The sequence below is a fragment of the Gobio gobio genome, assembly GCF_949357685.1.
Source record: "Gobio gobio genome assembly, chromosome: 7".
NCBI lineage: Eukaryota > Metazoa > Chordata > Actinopteri > Cypriniformes > Gobionidae > Gobio > Gobio gobio.
Window position 1 is genome coordinate 1,999,712 of NC_137103.1, and position 17,839 is coordinate 2,017,550.

The 17,839-nt window shown below is 42.8% G+C and overlaps 1 protein-coding gene across 1 annotated transcript in view; it reads right to left on the reverse strand.

Annotated features, from left to right (window-relative positions):
• Window positions 1-387: 387 nt before the first annotated feature.
• The window catches only part of LOC307128853 (putative C-type lectin domain family 20 member A), a 50,782-nt gene continuing 33,330 nt past the window's right edge, over window positions 388-17,839 (reverse strand). The window contains exons 3-5 of the mRNA XM_079820864.1: window positions 4,529-4,870; window positions 2,184-2,278; window positions 388-2,082 (exon numbers count right to left, since the gene is read on the reverse strand). Of these exons, the coding sequence (XP_079676990.1) occupies window positions 1,948-2,082; window positions 2,184-2,278; window positions 4,529-4,870 (572 nt within the window). The 3' untranslated portion in view covers window positions 388-1,947. The remainder of the gene's footprint in view (window positions 2,083-2,183; window positions 2,279-4,528; window positions 4,871-17,839) is intronic.

Below are 17,839 nucleotides of genomic sequence, written 5' to 3' on the forward strand. Positions count from 1 at the left end.
AAAGCGCTCTAGGACGCAATGCGAGTTCCCTTCGAAAGGGAGGACGCAGTGTAACTCCCTTCGTTAAGTATGTGAGAACAGGGAATGAGACACTGCCTCTGGCCTGCCTGCCAAACAGTCCCTTCAGACGATAAGTTGAATGTCATGTTTGCAAGGCACCCTTTTTTACTTCCTGGTCACACATTGATGACATCATGGGCTGTCTCCAGTCAATAGGGTTGCAGTGATTCGACAGTAGTTTAGTGACAGTAGTGGACAGCCGTCACGCTGAGGCGGTCCCCAAAGCGCTCTAGGACCCAGTGCGAGTTCCCTGTTCTCACATACACAACCTGAGATGATTTCTGGTGAGATTGGGTTGGAAAAAATCTAAACTTTGTTTATTTATTTATATATTTGTCCTTTATTTACCCAGGATATCCCATTGATAAAGTTTCATACATAACCACAAAAACAATAATCCTACAAAATTAATAAAGATAAAATCAAGAAAAGCACTAAAAAGACTCATTTAAAGCACTTTGCAAAATACATTTAAAAGTCTTCAGAAGCGGCAGTATCTCTAGTTTAACTATATTTTGCAGATAGAAAGTTTCCCAAATTCTGAGTACCGTAAATCCTCTAATATAGGCCCGGGCCTTTATTTTACTCAAGCGCATCGCGGTCCAGGCCTTTATTGGAAGGAGGCCAGAATTAGAGGCAGGCCTCAATTTCTATTTGAGCAAATCAAACTACCAGTAGAATGACTAAAAATGAGATTTTGCGTCTATTTCAACCTATAAAATACTAGGTTCATTTATTGAAAACGTACAGTTACCATAACATTATGGTATGCATACAGAACATTAACAACAAATACCGGTAATTCAGGCTAAATTCCAGTGTAGAAATATGGTAACAAAAACGTAGCAAACATAGGCCACCGGTAGTGCATTGTAAACACTTAACCATACACGGTGATAATTAGGTTATTGATTCATAACAAAAGGCAACAGACACCTTACCGCTCCAAAGTTTAACCATTCCTGTCTCGTTTGGTTTGAAGTTATAAAAAAAAAAATCCTCCAATTCTGTTTAATCCTCGTCCTCCTCAGTTTCCTCCTCCTTTTCATCTCTCCCTGTAAACTCCTCATCACTCGCGCCAGCCTCTACAACAAGTTAATTATTGTACAGATCCTCTTCGTCCTCCTCATGTTCCGCTGCGCGTCTGTTCTCATCCTCGCGCCGTAATTAAATGAAATGAATGAATCTTGTTTAACTCAACCATAACATGTTAGTTACAAACTGTAGAGCGTGCAAGATTGTCATTATGTTTATACTTTATACTTTCGTTTTTTGGGGCGAGAGATAAAAGCCCGAAGAGATAAAAGCCCGCCCACACTGACAATTGATTGGTTGACTTACCGAAACAAGCCAATCAGGACGCTCTCCGTCTTACATGCGCTTCATTAGGTGCACACTAGCACACACACGTAAGGTTTCTCGCTCTCTCCCTCTCTGCCGTGCGCGCGTGCACAGTTTGTGTCTCGCATGCGCGCTCTTGCTCGCTCGCTCTAGATTGCGGGAGAATTTTACTAATTTGCGGGCATCAGGGAGCTGCTATAAATATGCGGGAGACTTGGGATGTCTGGGTGATTGACATGACCAGTACCCTGTGGTACTTGCATGTTACTATCACATGCAAGCATAATGTTGAGGCCTGCCCAGAAAAACGTTGGTTCTAATAATAGCCCCGGCCGCTATTAGAGACCGGCCTTTATTTACCTTCGGTGACAGCGAGACCGGCCAATGTTGGAGACCCGGCCGCTAATGGAATACAGGCCAATATTAGAGGATTTACGGTATACATTTGGAACTTTTAATCAAATGTAAATATGCAAATATGTGATGAAATATATATATTTTTTCAGATGTAATGTAATTGATAAGTGAATAAAAAGAGCCAAAAAATCATTCTACATTACATTTTTGTGAGATTTCTTTTTTTGATTCTTTGATCTTTTGGAACAGCTTTCCATCCGGCTGCTCCCGCCACACCACCTTAACATCCGCTGGCATTCCCTGTTCTCTCAGCTTCTGCTGGACCTGAGGACAGAACCAATGCATGAAAAATAATAAATCATTATAGGTTCATTTGAATCTCTGAGACTCCAGAGAATAGGTGTGGTGATCAGCATATGGCTCACTTCCTTCAGCACAGTGTCTGTAATCGCCTGATTGTTGACATCATCCCCTGCTTTCACCTCCAGTCTTAATATCTGTTGCTTCACCGGTTCTTTGACTGAAACACATAAAAACACAGACACTTAGACAGTCATCTCAATCAGACAGATCAGTCACGCTGTGATTGCTGGGATATTTAAAGGTACAGTAAAAGCAAAGCACAATGTGCAGAACCATCATTCTTTCATGCACTGGTCAGTTTGGAGATTTTAGGGTTATTTTGCTTAACATTAAACTAGAGGAAAGAAAACATCCGAAATACATATTTAAGTGTTTGTTTTATTGCACTTTGTCTGTTTGCGTCTGTATATTACAATGCATATTTTTAACCCTCTACTGCTCGTCATTTTTGGCCGAAACATTTTACGTAGTTTTTTTTTAATAGTTTTTACTTCATCTGATTGGTATGAAATTTGCTTAAGGTTTTGGCACTTGTTGTGTGAACACACACACACACACACGGACATGACTGCACTGCGCCCAAACAAAAGCACATTTTTTGAGATATCAAGCTCAAATTTGGAACACAACTTGATTCGATTTATGGATTTGATTTTATTGCAGGTGTAAGGCCGCTGAAAATCGCTCCAAGGATCGGTAGCGATAGCGACTCGAAGGCCGTTGCGCGTTCATGTTTCAGCTGGGTAGAATGGATTTAAAACTAATATATCTTTAATCTAACTCCATTTATCATAATGTCGAATTTAGGATAGAATGCCAATTGGTTGTTTGATCATTTATATCTAATAGTTAATCATACATTTAATCATTTCGTTTTAACCTTTTGTTGCAATTATCGTTCCGTTCTGGAGATAGTTAGCAATTACACAGTAATTCAGAAAGGATCAAAATGTAACAATTTTATTAACAGTCAGGTAAATGTATAATGGCAATTACATAATCAATTCAAAGATAATTCGTATATAACATCAAATACTTTGTAGCAAGGAATAAGATATCGATACCTGACTTCTGAATATTACACAGCGCAGAGTGTCGAGACACCGGGCCAACTCTATTACAGTATGGGCCCCGATCTTTCTGTTCCACCTCCTTATATTACCAAGACAGATTTATTTCAAATAGAAACACATTAAAACAAAGGGAATTTAAATTGAGTCGAATTCCCATTTGGCTCGATTGAAAGGAAACCAAATGGCTCCAACAGCCACACCCACCTTCATAAGTAAAATACCTCTAAGCTCTAAAAACTCTTATTAACTTCTTGTATATTTCTGTGCTTATGAGATTTTTGTACCATTCACACTGAGACATTTCAAACGATACCAAACACATATAATATTGTATAGTGAGAATTGACATTGAAATATACCCAAAATCCATTGTTTTTGTTTTCTGTTTGTTCATCAGGGATCCCAGGAGAGGGGATCAGGAGTTTGGGACAAGGTAAATACATGCAAATGAAGCCATTCTCTCAGGTTGTCTCAGATGAGAGTGATAATTGTATGAGTGGATTCAGATGTTAGTCTCTTTCATTAATTTTCAGACAGTCTTTCTGAAAGTTACTCCAGTTAATCCAGACAATCTGGCCTGGTTCTTTATATTCTTATACAGATTTAGAGTTAAATGTTTTTGAAAATATATATTTAATATAACGTTTCAAAATTCAGTAAAACTTACATACACCAAAACGTACAGTTTTATTCATATCTATATTCAAGGGTTTGTTTATATATCACCCAACCTAATTTATAGAACATTTCATTCCTAAATGTTTTTTTTTTCTTCTGTCCGTTCACAGTATTTTCTGATTTATGGAGAGATTAAAAAAAAATCCCAAATCCCCTCACTAAAAATCATTAACTCTAATATGTCAACAAAATCAAACAAGAGTTTTGAACCCGGCTTTATCCAGTGTTCAGATTCATGTTCTGGAAATGTATGCAAACGACTGTATATTTAAGGAAATAGTGCCTCACTTGCGTATTTAAACATTTTAGAAATAAATGTGTAATATAAAGCAAATGTCTTGGTGTACGCTGTGTTTAATCAGCTGGAGATATCTATATTACCCTAATCACCTGCGGTGTCTTGCCTTATAAAAGGTTATGTTTTCAGAAGAAATGCGAGGGGTGTTTGTCCATGCAAAACCCACAGGAATCGTTCATGCCTTGCACACCCCAAACTTTAATGCCTGTGTTATTCCAATCCTGTTAGTATGAGCAATAATAAACAGCTCTACTAGATTCATTACATGGCAGCTGCTTTGATTTTATGGCTAAAAAAGTATAAAATTAGACCCGGAAACAACCTCAAAATGCTTTAAAATAAAGACACTTAAACTTACCGTTGCAAAAGAAGAAAAACTGTGTGGAGCAGCTCTCATCAGCAATCTGACCGTCACTATTTACAGCAGCACAGATTTCTTGGGGAAACTTGTTATCTGGTTGTCCTGGAGCCCATGGCAGGGAAGAAGGGCTCGAGCTGGTCTGATCCGACCACTTCCACGAGTCTCTGAACAGACCACTCCAGGCAGACCAGATATTCGTGTGACTTTGGATCATCATGGCTAGCTGTTGATTCTCCTCAGTGCTCCTCACGGTGATCAGGTCTGTGTAGTTTTCTCTGCAGTAACTCTGAGCTTCGTTCCAGGACATCTCTGGATCAGTGACTAGCACCGGCTGTCCTGCTGTAAAACATCACAATAACAGATTTATTAACTTATGATGGCATCAAAAAGTCCTGTGGGTTTTATAATGTTTTTGTTTTTTTCAATGTACAGTTGCAAGAAAAAATGTGTGAGCCGCTCGCAGAATCTGTGAAAATGTGAATAATTATAATAAGAATAAGAACAAAATCATAGAAAATGCCTGTTCTTTAGTGCTGTCCTATAAGATATTAAACATAAAGATGTTTTCATATAGTCCACCCGGCTCTGAATGCGTCGGGTTTCCTTCTGGAGCATCAGTGAATGTGTGTGAAGCTCTAATAGTTGTGTTTGAGTCGCTCAATCACACTCAGATCTGAGAATCACACAGTCACTGCACGCACACACACACACGCACACACACACACACACACACACACACACACACACGCAAACACACACACACACACACACACACACACACACACACACACTGCTCTGTCCTTCCTCCCTTCAGCACCAGAGGGCGTTCACACACACACACACACACACACATGTCTGGTTCACTATCTTTGTGGGGATTTTCCATAGATGTAATGGTTTTTATACCGTACATACTGTACATTCTATCCCCCTACACTGCCCCTGCCCCTAAACCTACTTTTTGATGACTTCAGGATTTGATGACCAAGATGGCGGCGCGAGTAGATCGCGAGGCTCAGCGTCTCTCCAGATTCTGCAATTTTGCGGTATTTTTCCTGTTCTTCTCGGGTCTGTTCGCACAGAACAGTTGTGCCTTTACATCGTACACCCGCGCTGAGCTTTTGGATATTGGTTTGCGAATTTCCGACAGTTTTATGGACAATCTACAACTCCTTCCTGAGATCGCTAAGACACCGGTGACTCTGCACTCTACCCGGCCGGGCGGAAGTGCACGCAGACGGCGGCGTGATCGTAAACAAAGGCGAGGGAGACGTGGAGGAACGCGTGCTAAGCTAACGCTTACTCCTCATCGGCTCTCTTTACCCAGCATTTTCCTTGCCAATGTACGGTCGCTAGTGAACAAAATGGAGGAGATTCGACTCAGCATCACACACAGTAAGAAACTTTTGAACTGTAACGTCCTAATATTCACGGAAACCTGGTTAAACAGCGGAATACCGGACACCGCTATCGAGCTAGCGGGACGCCACACACTCCGGGCGGATAGAACATTAGATGGCTCTGGGAAGAGCAGAGGGGGTGGATTGTGCATTTATATTAACAAAGCTTGGTGCACAAACTCTGCTATTGTTGGGAGTCATTGTTCAGCTAACCTGGAGTTTCTCATGGTTAAATGTAGACCGTTTTATCTACCGCGGGAGTTCACCTCCACTATTATCACAGCAGCTTATATTCCACCCGATGCTGATGCCAAGCTTGCTATGAAAGAACTTCACGCAGCCATCAGTAAACAACAGACTGATCACCCGGAAGCTGCGTTTATTGTTGCAGGTGACTTTAATCACTCAAACTTAAAGTCAGTGCTACCCAAGTTTCACCAGCATGTTTCCTGCCACACCAGAGGAAACAAAACCTTAGACCATGTCTACACAAACATGGCCGGAGCTTACGTTGCGACACCCCTCCCCCACCTGGGACAGTCAGACCACCTCTCTTTGTTTCTCAGACCCAAATATTCACCCCTCATCAACCGCGTGAAGCCATCAATGAAAACCATCAAGGTGTGGCCTGCGGGGGCAGACTCCACACTCCAGGAAAGGTTTCTAAACACAGACTGGAGTATGTTTGCTTCTCAAGCCACCAGTGGCGCTCACACGGACATTGACTCCTACACCTCCTCAGTATTGGATCATATCAATACCACCATCGACAGTGTTACAACCCAGAAACAGATCACCACATACCCAAATCAGAAGCCTTGGATGAACAGGGAAGTACGACTCCTGCTGAAGTCACGCAATACTGCCTTCAGATCAGGAGATGCACAAGCCTACAGCGCATCCAGGGCAAACCTGAAGAGGGGCATCAAAAAGGCCAAGCACTGCTACAAGCTTAAGATTGAGGGTCACTTTTCCAACTCTGACCCTCGACGCATGTGGCAGGGCATCCAGGCCATCAGTGACTACAAACCCCCCCACTCCACCCCCGCAGCCACTGATGTCAACTTCCTGAATGAGCTAAATTACTTTTATGCTCGTTTTGAAAGAGACAACAGAGAAACTGCCACCAAGCTCAAACCCTCAGCTGACCACCCACCAATCACACTCTCCACCACAGATGTCTGCAAGGCACTGAGCCGGATCAGCGCGCACAAGGCTGCTGGACCAGACAACATCCCTGGACGTGTGCTCAGGGCATGTGCGGAGCAGCTCGCTGGGGTTTTTACAGACATTTTCAACCTGTCTCTCGCCCAAGCAGCTGTACCGACATGCTTTAAACGCACTTCCATTGTGCCAGTGCCGAAACACTCCAGCCCGAGGTGCCCTAATGACTACCGCCCTGTAGCACTCACACCCATCATTATGAAGTGCTTTGAGCGGCTGGTCCTGGAACACCTAAAAGACTCTATACCATCCACATTGGACTCACACCAGTTTGCCTACCGCAGCAATAGGAGCACAGAGGATGCCGTTTCCATGGCACTGCACTCTGTGCTCACCCATCTGGACAGTAAAAACACTTATGCACGCATGCTGTTTGTTGACTTCAGCTCAGCATTCAACACTGTCATCCCATCCAAGTTAATTGCCAAACTTGGAGACCTGGGCATCAACACTTCAATGTGTAACTGGATTTTGGACTTCCTAACTGACAGACCCCAGAATGTTCGATCAGGATCCACCTGCTCCACATCCATCACACTCAACACTGGTGTACCACAGGGCTGTGTGCTAAGTCCGTTTCTCTACTCCCTCTTCACCTCCGACTGCAAGCCTGTGTATGGAACTAATTCCATCGTCAAGTTTGCGGACGACACTACGGTGATTGGTCTCATCAGCAACAACGATGAGACTGCCTACAGGGAAGAGATCCAGCACCTGGCCACATGGTGCGCTGATAATAACCTGCTCCTCAACACCACCAAAACGAAGGAGCTCATCGTGGACTTCAGGAAGGAGTCAAGAGGCACACACGACACCATCCACATCAATGGAATGGCTGTTGAGCGTGTCTCCAGTTTCAAGTTCCTGGGGATCCACATCTCGGCGGACATGTCGTGGACGACCAACACCTCCAGCCTGGTCAAGAAGGCTCACCAGCGCCTCTTCTTCCTGAGGACACTGAGGAAGAATCAGCTCTCCTCGGCCATCCTGGTGAACTTCTACCGCTGCGCAATAGAAAGCATCCTGACCAACTGTGTGGCAGTGTGGTATGGGAGCTGCTCTGTTGCGGAGCGCAAGGCACTGCAGCGGGTGGTGAAAACTGCCCAGCGCATCACAGGAACTCCACTGCCTGCCATCGAACACATCCAGAGGAAACGCTGCCTGCATCGAGCTCGCAGCATCCTCAAGGACTCCTCTCACCCAGCCCACAGACTGTTTTCTCTCCTGCCCTCCGGCAGGCGTTTCAGGATCCTCCGGACCAGGACCAGCAGACTAAAGAACAGTTTTTTCCCCAGAGCTGTCTCTTTATTGAACTCAAACCCCCGTTGATCCACTTCCCTCATAAACTGATAACTCTCCTACCTCACATCTGCCTTCACTTTGTTATTTGCACTACTGACTGTTTATTACAGTAACAACTGTTTACTTATGCATTCTGCACCACCATACCGTAACTGGATAATGCTCATCTGCACTGCCGACTGTATTTACAGTAACAATGTTTACATTTGCATTTTGCACCGTACTTCTAACTGGAATATGCAACCACTTTCCACTGCACTTTTACACTTTCTTTCGGATAGCTCTGTCCATAATTTATTGTACTAACTTAATCCACTGCTATATTCCTCATATTAGCCTAACATATTACTGTATACCTCTAACTGTAAAATTCTGTTCAAGTAATAACCGTCTGTATATTTATTCATAGTACATAGTCACCTGTAAATTCTAAATTCTGTTTATAGTAATAGCCATCTGTATATTTATTCATAGTACATATTCACCTGTAAATTCTGTTTATAGTAATAGCCATCTGTATATTTATTCACTGTATATATTCATCTGTAAATTCAGTTCTACTTATAGTAATAACCATCTCTCTACTTATACATATTTATATATATTCAGAACATTTTTATGTCCTGCACTTACGCAACCATTGTATATATATCCTGCACTTGCTGCTATTGCACTTCTGGTTAGACCTAAACTGCATTTCGTTGCCTTGTACTTGTACTTGTGTAATGACAATAAAGTTGAATCTAATCTAATCTAATCTACCCATCACACACACACACACACACACACACTGCCCCTGCCCCTAAACCTCCCCATCACACACACACACACACACACACACACACACACACACTGCCCCTGCCCCTAAACCTACCCATCACACACACACACACACACACACACACACACACACACACACACACACACGTTTGTTTTTGTGAAATGTGAGGACATTCCATAGGCGTTATGGTTTTTATACTGTACAAACCGTATTTTCTATCCCCTTACACTGCCCCTGCCCCTAAACCTAACCCTCACAGGAGACTGTGCAGTTCACTTTCTGTGAAAAAAAACTTGTTCTGTGTGATTTATAAGCATTTTGAAAAGTGAGGACATGGGGAACGTCCTCATATTTCACCCTCTTTTTGTAATACCCATGTCATACCCATGTCATTATACACATTTGTGTCCTGATATTTCACGAAAACATGCCCACACACACACACACACACACACACACACACACACACACACACACACACACACACAGGATAAAGAGTGAAGGGTTCATCCAGTATTTAATGTGTGTGAGCTCTAACAGTTGTGTTTGAGTCGCTCAATCCAGTATTTACTATCTTATTATTTGTCAGTGTGAACTAGTGAAACGATATCATCTGACGCTTGGCTGATGTGTTACTCCACCTACTCTACTCAACTATAGTATATAAACTCATTCAAACACATTTACACACATCTCCACTCCTCATAGCATCTTCATTATTGAGTGTTGGATTCTGTGTAGAAAGTCTATGTATCATTGTATCCAGTGGCGTAACTTAGTAATGATGGGCCCCAGTGCAGGTTATTACGACGGGCCCCCTGGTCTGCACATTTATGAAGCACATACAAACACAAGTCAAGTCAAGTCAAGTCAACTTTATTTATATAGCGCTTTTAACAATGTAGATTGTTTCAAAGCAGCTTTACAGTGTTAAACAGGAAAATAATGCAGCATAATTTTAATCAGCTGTATAGCCATTCTGGAAAAATTTCAAGTATCATACAGTGCCAGTGTGGGCGTTAGATCAATAATTCGATCAGTAATTTAGTTTAAATGGTTAATTTAGTTTAAATTTTTCAACTAAACATCGAAATAAATCTAAATAATAATGTCCCCAACTGAGCACGCCAAGCCAGAGGCAACAGTGGCAAGGAAACCAAAACCCCATTAGGTGACCTAATGGAGAAAAATAAACCTTGGGAGAAACCAGGCTCAGTCGGGGTGCCAGTTCTCCTCTGGCCAATTAACAAACAGCGTGTTATTATTATTATTCTGGCCGCTTTACAGCTCGGAGGTCATAATAGATCAGAATATTCGAGGGACCGGGGGCAACATGCTGGAGACGGGTTTATTGAGGATGATGTTGAATAAATAATTATTAAAGTGCAATATTCGAATGATCGGAGGCAACACGCTGGAGACGGGTTTATTGAGGATGACATATCGATTTAAGTATTATTTAATTGTAATATTCGAACAATCTGAGTCAACACGCCGGAGACGGGTTTATTGAGATGCCGTGTCGATGTGGCAGTTGCAGGGGAGTCTAATCACGGTCTCTCAGACACTTCGGGGGCCTGTGTTGGTCTGTGTGTGTGTGTTGGACACACACACACACTGCGCTCTAGAAGGTAATATATGCAAATTTGTGTGCCTAACGTACTTCATTTAGACCAACACTTATCAGTTTCTTATATTTAGTTGAACAGTTCTCTTTGCGTACACCTCTCTCCAACACACGCTACAGTGGCTGCGCTGTTTGCGCCTGGCCGCAGAAGCCAGATGTAGGCTACCAAATCAGCACTATGGTTTTGAAATTACCGCAACCTTTTTGGTATTTTTAACACAGTAACCCTAAAATCCAAAGGAATCTAATTTTGGAAGCTTTGCAGTCTTCTCCTCCTGTTCTTTTCTCTCCTGTCTCTTTTTAGAACCACTTTTATGTTTGAATGGCATGGCTACTCTCGCACTTCAGTCTCAGCTAAGCTGTTTGATTTTGCCGCCGGAGTATTGTCGTCTTGTCACGTGATCAAATAGAGATTTATGAATGGACCATTTTCACGGACTGCGATGACGTGTTTCCACAGCCGTCAACATCGCAGATCTAGTACATTTTCCTAGTTTTTGTTTTGTTTTTTGTATTCTGTTATTACTTATGTATTGTTTTGAACACACACACACATATATATGCATACATATACATATATATATATATATATATATATACATATACATATATATATATATATATATATAGCTATATATATAATATATAAAGTATTGTTTTTTTTATATCTTATTAGATTAGATTAGATTAGATTCAACTTTATTGTCATTACACAAGTACAAGTACAAGGCAACGAAATGCAGTTTAGGTCTAACCAGAAGTGCAATAGCAGCAAGTGCAGGATATACAATGGATGCGTAAGTGCAGGACATGGATATGTACTGAATATGTATAAATATGTATAAATAGAGAGACGTTATTACTATAAACAGAACTGAATTTACAGGTGAATATGTACAGTGAATAAATATACAGATGGCTATAACTATAAACAGAATTTACAGGTGAATATGTACTATGAATACAATATACAGATGGCTATTACTATAAACAGAATTTTACAGATAGAGGTATACAATAATATGCTAGGCTAATATGAGGAATAGCAGTGGATTAGGGTAGTGCAATAAATTATGGACAGAGCTATCCGGAAAAAAAAAGTGGAAAGTGCAGTGGAAAGTGGTTGCATATTACAGTTAGAAGTACAGTGCAAAATGCAAATGTAAACATTGGTACTATAAATACAGTCGGCAGTGCAAATGAGCATAATCCAGTTAAGATATGGCAGTGCAAGATGCATATGTAAACAGTTGTTACTGTGATAAACAGTCGGTAGTGCAAATAACAAAGTGAAGGAAGATGTGAGGTAGGAGAGTTATCAGTTTATGAGGGAAGTGGATCAACGGGGGTTTGAGTTCAATAAAGAGACAGCTCTGGGGAAAAAACTGTTCTTTAGTCTGCTGGTCCTGGTCCGGTGGATCCTGAAACGCCTGCCGGAGGGCAGGAGAGAAAACAGTCTGTGGGCTGGGTGAGAGGAGTCCTTGAGGATGCTGCGAGCTCGATGCAGACAGCGTTTCCTCTGGATGTGCTCGATGGCAGGCAGTGGAGTCCCTGTGATGCGCTGGGCAGTTTTCACCACCTGCTGCAGTGCCTTGCGCTCCGCAACAGAGCAGCTCCCATACCACACTGCCACACAGTTGGTCAGGATGCTTTCTATTGCGCAGCGATAGAAGTTCACCAGGATAGCCGAGGAGAGCTGATTCTTCCTCAGTGTCCTCAGGAAGAAGAGGCGCTGGTGAGCCTTCTTGACCAGGCTGGAGGTGTTGGTCGTCCACGACATGTCCGCCGAGATGTGGATCCCCAGGAACTTGAAACTGGAGACACGTTCAACAGCCATTCCATTGATGTGGATGGTGTCGTGTGTGCCTCTTGACTCCTTCCTGAAGTCCACGATGAGCTCCTTCGTTTTGGTGGTGTTGAGGAGCAGGTTATTATCAGCGCACCATGTGGCCAGGTGCTGGATCTCCTCCCTATAGGCAGTCTCATCGTTGTTACTGATGAGCCCAATCACCGTAGTGTCGTCCGCAAACTTGACGATGGAATTAGATCCATACACAGGCTTGCAGTCGGCGGTGAAGAGGGAGTAGAGAAACGGGCTTAGCACACAGCCCTGTGGTACACCAGTGTTAAGAGTGATGGATGTGGAGCAGGTGAATCCTGAACGAACATTCTGGGGTCTGTCAGTTAGGAAGTCCAAAATCCAGTTACACATTGAAGTGTTGATGCCCAGGTCTCCAAGTTTGGCTATTAACTTGGATGGGATGACAGTGTTGAATGCTGAGCTGAAGTCAACAAACAGCATGCGTGCATAAGTGTTCTTATGGTTCAGATGGGTGAGCACAGAGTGCAGTGCCATGGAAACGGCATCCTCTGTGCTCCTATTGCTGCGGTAGGCAAACTGGTGTGAGTCCAATGTGGATGGTATAGAGTCTTTTAGGTGTTCCAGGACCAGCCGCTCAAAGCACTTCATGACGATGGGTGTGAGTGCTACAGGGCGGTAGTCATTAGGGCACCTCGGGTTAGAGTGTTTCGGCACTGGCACAATGGAAGTGCGTTTAAAGCATGTCGGTACAGCTGCTTGGGCAAGAGACAGGTTGAAAATGTCTGTAAAAACCCCAGCGAGCTGCTCCGCACATGCCCTAAGCACACGTCCAGGGATGTTGTCTGGTCCAGCAGCCTTGTGTGCGCTGATCCGGCTCAGTGCCTTGCAGACATCTGTGGAGGAGAGAGTGATTGGTGGGTGGTCAGCTGAGGGTTTGAGCTTGGTGGCAGTTTCTCTGTTGTCTCTTTCAAAACGAGCATAAAAGTAATTTAGCTCGTTCAGGAAGTTGACATCAGTGGCTGCGGGGGTGGAGTGGGGGGTTTGTAGTCACTGATGGCCTGGATGCCCTGCCACATGCGTCGAGGGTCAGAGTTGGAAAAGTGGCCCTCTATCTTTAGCTTGTAGCAGTGCTTGGCCTTTTTGATGCCCCTCTTCAGGTTAGCTCTGGATGTACTGTAGGCTTGTGCATCACCTGATCTGAAGGCAGTATTGCGTGACTTCAGCAGGAGTCGAACTTCCCTGTTCATCCAAGGCTTCTGATTAGGGTATGTGGTGATCTGTTTCTGGGTTGTAACACTGTCGATGGTGGTATTGATATGATCCAATACAGAGGAAGTGAATGAGTCAATGTCCGTGTGAGCGCCACTGGTGGCTTGAGAAGCAAACCTACTCCAGTCTGTGTTTAGAAACCTTTCCTGGAGTGTGGAGTCAACCCCCGCAGGCCACACCTTGATGGTCTTTACTGATGGCTTCACACGGTTGATGAGGGGTGAATATTTGGGTGATAGAAACAAAGAGAGGTGGTCTGACTGTCCCAGGTGGGGGAGGGGTGTCGCAACGTAAGCGCCAGCCATGTTTGTGTAAACATGGTCTAAGGTTTTGTTTCCTCTGGTGTGGCAGGAAACATGCTGGTGAAACTTGGGTAGCACTGACTTTAGGTTTGAAGGATTAAAGTCACCTGCAACAATAAAAGCAGCTTCCGGGTGATCAGTCTGTTGTTTACTGATGGCTGCGTGAAGTTCTTTCATAGCAAGCTTGGCATCAGCATCCGGAGGAATATAGGCTGCAGTGATAATAGTGGAGGTGAACTCCCGCGGTAGATAAAACGGTCTACATTTAACCATGAGAAACTCCAGGTTAGCTGAACAATGACTCCCAACAATAGCAGAGTTTGTGCACCAAGCTTTGTTAATATAAATGCACAATCCACCCCCTCTGCTCTTCCCGGAGCCATCTAGTGTTCTATCCGCCCGGAGTGTGTGGCGTCCCGCTAGCTCAATAGCGGTGTCCGGTATTCCGCTGTTTAACCAGGTTTCAGTGAAGATTAGGATGTTACAGTTCAAAAGTTTCTTACTGTGTGTAATGCTGAGTCGAATCTCCTCCATTTTGTTCACTAGCGATCGTACATTGGCAAGGAAAATGCTGGGTAAAGAGAGCCGGTAAGGAGTTAGCCTTAGCTTAGCTCTTAGACCTCCACGCCTACCCCGTCTTTGTTTACGATCACAGCGCCGCCTTCTAGCACTTCCGCCCGGCCGGGCAGAGCGCATCGCCTCGGGCGTCCGAGCGATCTCAGGAAGGAGTTGAAGATTGTCCATAAAACTGTCGGAAATTCGCAAACCAATATCCAAAAGCTCACAACGGGTGTACGATGTAAAAGCACAACTGTTCTGTACGAACAGACCCGAGATGAACAAGAAAAATACCGCAAAATTGCAGAATCTGGAGAGACGCTGAGCCTCGCGATCTACTCGCGCCGCCATCTTGGTCAAAAAACCAAGAAAAAAAACATATCTTTTATTATATGTTATAAATTAATTTAAAATGTGTTAAAGCCTATCTTGGAAGTAAGTAAATGACAAAAACAGAATTAGCGCTGCTGGGTATCTCTGGCTGAGACTGCGAGGGATAGCCTACGGCAAATTTGACATCTTACTTTCTTCGTCTGCCAATCTCTTAATATTTCCCCCTCTTTTGGAAAGCCGTGGAAATGACATATAAGAAATGAAACAAGACTAATTAATTATGTGGTAATTGGAATATTTTTATTGGTTTCCTCAAAGTAGCCTATTTCTATAGCCTACGTTTGCTTGCTAGTGCTACTGTCTTTTTTTTCGATAAAACACCAAGGCAAAGGGCACATTTCGGGGTGTAGTGAGCGGTGACGTGTGATTTTAAATTCAGCGCATTTAATTTCACAACGCATAGGCGCCGATGTTTCTGCCAGTGCGTGCCCAGTGCCCACACAGTAGATCTGGTGATCTGATAGTAGCCTACTAGTTCACTAAATAAATAATTCATTAAACACATTTATCATAAGCACTTAACTCAAAAATATACGGTGGCCGAGAGAGCTCAACGCGCTGCAAATGAAGAAAACACATGCAAATAGAAAAAACACCTGCAAATAAAGAAAACATCTTCATCAGTTTTACAACACATGCGCAGCAAAAGTTCACAACACATGCAAATAGAGAAACGCGCTGCAAAAAGTCCACAACACATGCAAATAGAGAAACGCTGCAAATACTCACAACACATGCAAATAGAGAAACGCGCTGCAAAAGTCCACAACACTTGCAAATAGAGAAACGCTGCAAATACTCACAACACATGCAAATAGAGAAACGCGCTGCAAAAGTCCACAACACATGCAAATAGAGAAACGCGCTGCAAAAGTCCACAACACATGCAAATAGAGAAACGCGCTGCAAAAGTCCACAACACATGCAAATAGAGAAACGCGCAGCAAAAGTTCACAACACATGCAAATAGAGAAACGCGCTGCAAAAAGTCCACAACACATGCAAATAGAGAAACGCTGCAAATACTCACAACACATGCAAATAGAGAAACGCGCTGCAAAAGTCCACAACACATGCAAATAGAGAAACGCGCTGCAAAAGTCCACAACACATGCAAATAGAGAAACGCGCTGCAAAAAGTCCAAGACATGCAAATAGAGAAACGCGCTGCAAAAGTCCACAACACATGCAAATAGAGAAATGCGCTGCAAAAGTTCACAACATGCAAATACAAAAACGCAGCTGCAAATAGGCCTGCTCATAATGCACATATGATCAGAATGTTAAAATAAACAAACAAACACCTTTCAGGTGCACCCCGCCGAAGACTGTACGTCAATTGTTGGTGTTCCCTTAACACTTTCGTTTTGGTATGCCAGTCCCGGTGCCAGGACAAACGATTTGGGGTATTATTTTGTGTTAAAAAATATTATTAATAAATTATTAATAATAAATTATATATATTTTTTATAATTTACTTGATTTTATGACTCAAATCACAATTAATTATTCACTGCAGAAAGTGAAACTAAAAGTCAGCGATGCAAGCTCTTCTTCAACATGTTCTGATAACACTATTTAACCTAAATTTATGTATTAATATTTCCCTTGTGGCCCGTAGTTAAAAGAAATGAGAACAGGTGTTATACAAGTTTTTTTTTTTTTTCATGGGTTAGCTGATCTTTACAGCGCGTCAGTTATGTGATGCACTGTAAATTATTGTAGTGCAAATTAAAATGTTAATTTAACTCTAAAAGTAGCCTAATCATCATCATCATCATCATCATCATCATCATACAGATCATCGCAGAAAGGGCCAGTTCGCCGGGCCTGGAATGTGTTGCAGCGCGTATTTGCATGTGTTGTGGACTTTTTGCAGCGCGTTTCTCTATTTGCATGTGTTGTGAGTATTTGCAGCGCGTTTCTCTATTTGCATGTGTTGTGGACATTTGCAGCGCGTTTCTCTATTGGCATGTGTTGTGAGTATTTGCAGCGCGTTTCTCTATTTGCATGTGTTGTGGACATTTGCAGCGCGTTTCTCTATTGGCATGTGTTGTGAGTATTTGCAGCGCGTTTCTCTATTTGCATGTGTTGTGGACATTTGCAGCGCGTTTCTCTATTTGCATGTGTTGTGAGTATTTGCAGCGTTTCTCTATTTGCATGTGTTGTGAACTTTTGCAGCGCATGTGTTGTAAAACTGATGAAGATGTTTTCTTTATTTGCATGTGTTTTCTTCATTTGCAGCGCGTTGAGCTGTCTCGGCCACCGTAAAAATAACTAGGCCTATTAAACAATAAAATAACTAGAGAACTGGCTGACTAAAATCAGATTTCAAAGGAAGCAAAGGTGAAGTCCGTATAATTTACATAGGTAGCTTACCTAAGTTACTGTGTTATTTATTTTATCAGTCAATCGTGAAAAATCTGGTGGTCTAAAGTTTCTGGCAACATTAAATCAAGGATAGAAGAAAATTCTAGAGAAAGAGCAATAGATTCACGAGTGCACAGAACACAGTTTGAGCACGCACACGTAATATGCGAGCAAGAGCAGAGCCGTGAGACGTTTGAGAGCGCACGTCGATTTTCTGCTAGAGAGCGGAGAGATTCGTAATATGGATGCGCGTTAATGCC